Source organism: Topomyia yanbarensis, chromosome 3, assembly GCF_030247195.1.
Source record: "Topomyia yanbarensis strain Yona2022 chromosome 3, ASM3024719v1, whole genome shotgun sequence".
Taxonomy (NCBI): domain Eukaryota; kingdom Metazoa; phylum Arthropoda; class Insecta; order Diptera; family Culicidae; genus Topomyia; species Topomyia yanbarensis.
Genome location: NC_080672.1, coordinates 54,299,276 through 54,303,129, shown reverse-complemented (window position 1 = coordinate 54,303,129; position 3,854 = coordinate 54,299,276). Strand labels below are relative to the sequence as shown.

The 3,854-nt window shown below is 41.0% G+C and overlaps 1 protein-coding gene across 1 annotated transcript; it reads left to right on the top strand.

Annotated features, from left to right (window-relative positions):
* The first annotated feature begins 1,832 nt into the window (after positions 1 to 1,832).
* LOC131691129 (regulator of microtubule dynamics protein 1-like) lies at positions 1,833 to 3,512 on the top strand. Its single transcript, XM_058977303.1, has 2 exons — positions 1,833 to 2,295; positions 2,361 to 3,512. Exons 1-2 carry the CDS (start codon positions 2,209 to 2,211, stop codon positions 2,958 to 2,960), a joined length of 687 nt encoding a protein of 228 aa, XP_058833286.1. The 5' UTR covers positions 1,833 to 2,208; the 3' UTR covers positions 2,961 to 3,512.
* Positions 3,513 to 3,854: the final 342 nt, after the last annotated feature.

Below are 3,854 nucleotides of genomic sequence, written 5' to 3'. Positions count from 1 at the left end.
TTTTACACAGTCACAGGCAAAGATTTGCTTTTGTTTCCATATACATCGCACTTTAGCTGCTTATAGAATACTACAACTCTTACGGTATGCCATGGGGTTGTCTTCATTCTGATAACCGATCTATCTTACTGCATGATATTCGCAACAATTTCAATATGACCATCTTGAAAACAGTGAAAATGACACGAATGCAAGGCACAAATCCCCGACTACATACGGGGAATGTGCCATATAGCTTGAAAGAGCTACGCGTCCACTATATCCGAAACAATCGAATCAAAATAATAACTTCCTCCGACGGAATTGTACATCGTTTTGACTGGCTTGATTCTCTACACTGCGGTTAAAGTTCAGACGAAACGAAAATTCCTATGAGAATCGCCCAAATTTTTCCGAATATACGCGACGTTAGAAACGCAAACTAAAAACTTGATGAAAGCTGAAAAACGCGGTTATTGGCATCGCTTCGTCGACGTATTAACGAGAGAAATAAAACGTTGTGCACTCGATTCAACTTTTGATCGGAATACACGGAACTAAGAATCCTTTATCGACGACAACAGCATTCCACGTAGATTCACATTCAAACGATAGACGTTTCGCGATGAAATTACATATAATAATGTATATAAACGTAAGAACCATACAAATTTATCTGACAGCAAAGATGCTCGCGCTGAGCATTGTAGTACGCATATCACCGTAACGTTCGTCAGATGATGAGAGCTATGAACAGCTTTTTCAAATAAATCCTGATTATTATCCCATATTCTCAAGAAATTTAAATTGTAAAATTAATAAATTTGTATCTGAATAAAAATATGAAATTGTTATGTATCGAAAATATCAGACGCAAGAATTTTGTGCGCGAGACACATAGACACATCTCAGATTTAGGTTTGTTCCAAACTTTCGAGTGGGTAATTCCCCCCTTAGTAATTTTCGAGTGGGTAGTACTACCCATACTACCCACCTATTCCGCCGGCCCTGCATTCAGCTAACTCACACCGTGTCACATACTTCCCTCCTAAACGAGCTACATGATTTATGAATGGTTCCACTATTGGTTCAATTTCCTCGAGCACTGGAGAGTGGAATAAATTTTATTCCAGACTTTTACGAATCTTTTTGTTTTGATTGTAATATTGAACCAGTCCCTATTTTTACATTAGTTGTTTACACCAGTTTAACATGTTAGATGAATATTTCCGTTTTTTTTCGGTGGGCTATGATGGAATGATTATCTCATTATACATGATTTGTTTACAGTACACGAAATGATTCAGCAGAATTCGAGCTAAGACTGATCTCAATCCACGATTCAAGCATATTATATGTATGCGCAAAATACATGAATGCATATTTTTATTGTTACTCACTACCAGCCGGTGGGAGTTAGAATTTGTTCAACTACACACACATGCACGCATATGCTGCAGATGAGTAGCATCGGACAGTACACAATGCTGGATGCAAATTTTAGTAGACATCCAATACAAGCCACTACTATATGACAAAGGTTTCAACGCAAACATACATTCATTCTCCGATCCAGATGACGAGTACATCTGTGCAATCACATTAACACATCAGCACAGATATTGATTTCATTCCATACCGGGTTCATGTTGGCTACCATATAGCCACAACAAGCAAGAACAACAGAGGAAACCCACAACAGGCATCTGACCGGTATGGAATGGAACAGCACGCTGCAGCGACCTAAAACTAGTAGGTACACGCGGTCAACGTGCCGACATACGATATAGAACGCGACTAAAATAAGCGCTTGCGTACTTGCGCCTCGGCTGTGCGCTCGTTCCGGTATTCAACCCATGCAAACTAGTACTATACTAGCTGCAGTCGACGATGACAGACAATTTTTTGTGCTTGGTGCAGAGAGCTGGGACCACATAATCCAGCCAGCGAGACGATTATTCTTATCACAATACGAGCACAACGGGCACGATCAGCAGTGAAGGGCCGGACGTCGTTGATGGAGGAGACGATTTTGTTTGTCACACTATTGCTAAATAGCAATTGAAAATTCCCCGCTGATTGATAAGCACATTGGATCGGCCAGCCGCCCGTATGTTTATATGTAACAGCGGATCGAACCAGAGCTCATTCGGTGTTAGAACTGAAAGTGTGTCAGAAGTGTTTCGATTTGTTTGTCGAGTGGCGGTGCTGTGTCATAACACGTGAAAAATGTCCGCGGAAGAACTGAATTTGGCCGACGAACTTTTCGAAGATATCAAGTATCAGGAGGCTTTTGACCTACTGAATAAATTGAGTGTAAATTCACACTGTAAAGATAGAGAGAAAAACAGCCTTGGATGTTGATAATTATTTTATTTTAGGAACCAAACGTTGTGGAAGTTCAATGGCGTTTAGCACGAGCAATGTTTTTCGTTTCGAAACAAACGACCAACAGTGACGAGAAAGCAAAGTTTGTCCGGGAAGCGTTCGAGTACGCCAAGAAAGCTGTGGAATTGGACGCGAATAATTTCGGTGCCAACAAATGGTACGGTGCCATCCTGTCGGAGAAGAGTAACCTGGATGGGATAACCGAACGCATCAAGCAGTTGGAAAACGTGAAAAAACATTTCACGATAGCCAAGGATATCAGTCCAGAGGATCCGGGTATTCTGCATATGCTCGGTCAATTTAATTTCAAATTATCTGAAGTGAACTGGGTCACACGAAAACTAATCAACTCGGTGGCATCCAATCCGCCAAAGGCGTCGTTCGAGGAAGCACTGGAATGTTTCGAGAAGGCGGAAAGTTTAAAACCTGGCTTCTACAGTCAGAATTGGTTGTACCTTGGAAAAACCTTCCTTGCCCTGAAGCAGAAGGATAAGGCAAGCGAGTGGCTTGAAAAGGCGGCAACGGTTGAGATTCGCAGCGAAGACGATCGCGTTTGTCGCGAAGAAGCTAGTCAGGCATTGAAACAGCTTTAATTTTATTTAACACCTTTGACCACGCTTAGCATTGGTTTCGTTGCTTTTATATAATATCTATATAATTACAGTAAGAGTTTGCGGGTATAGTTTCCATAGTTCAAAGAACGCGATGACTGAACTACACCGAGTAAGTGTTGCTTATGAATCGCATATAGTGTATGCTGATTACTAGGAAATTCTGTTGACGCCTTATGTGTCAGTGAGAATGCAAACCGATTGAGTGCAAGACCCGCTGAGTCGTGATGTGCGCCCCGATAAGCAGGCAGACAATGAGCTTTGCACCTTTTAGTTTTTATGGCGCTGTTTTGTAAGATACTTCCGCTCAGATAAATATATGTTAAAGTTGTTGCGCTTACAGTTCTCGATCAATTGAGCCGATATAGAGAAACACCCAGAGAGTTGCGAGCTAATGAGATAGGTCAGGGTTAGGTTTAGGGTGTGCGCAATTTCTGAGTCATAGTGGTAGACTTTGTTCATTCTGTAACTGAATGACGTGCAAAATTACTAGCAAACACTGATAAATAAAGTTCAACTTTGTAGATAACGAAATCGTTTGCTCATTAGTTTCACACTAGATTTATAGCTACCGAAACTCTTATCGTTATAATTGCGTGTATTTTTATAGCTGCCATCTATAAAGTTATCGCTTGACAGATAACAACGACAGCCGATAAGTGTCGATCAGTAAAACAATTCTTATCTTGTGACCCTACTTTCAGCTGCCATTTCAGTTATGCGCCGGTACTCTCTCCATGGCTTTACTCCATTAACTAGAATTCCAATGTTCTGAATTGTATGACTCAGAATAAACGAGTTCCAGTGCCTCGAAAGCCATTACTTGTATGACATTACTCCACAGGCCACTTTCGTTCAATAATACAGAGGAAGGCA

Bases quoted from the DNA above. Each gene is read 5' to 3' on its own strand.
- LOC131691129 (XM_058977303.1), top strand. From the start codon at position 2,209: ATGTCCGCGGAAGAACTGAATTTGGCCGACGAACTTTTCGAAGATATC. The intron at 2,296-2,360 runs GTAAATTCACAC...ATTTTATTTTAG, and splicing joins ACCTACTGAATAAATTGAGT to GAACCAAACGTTGTGGAAGT.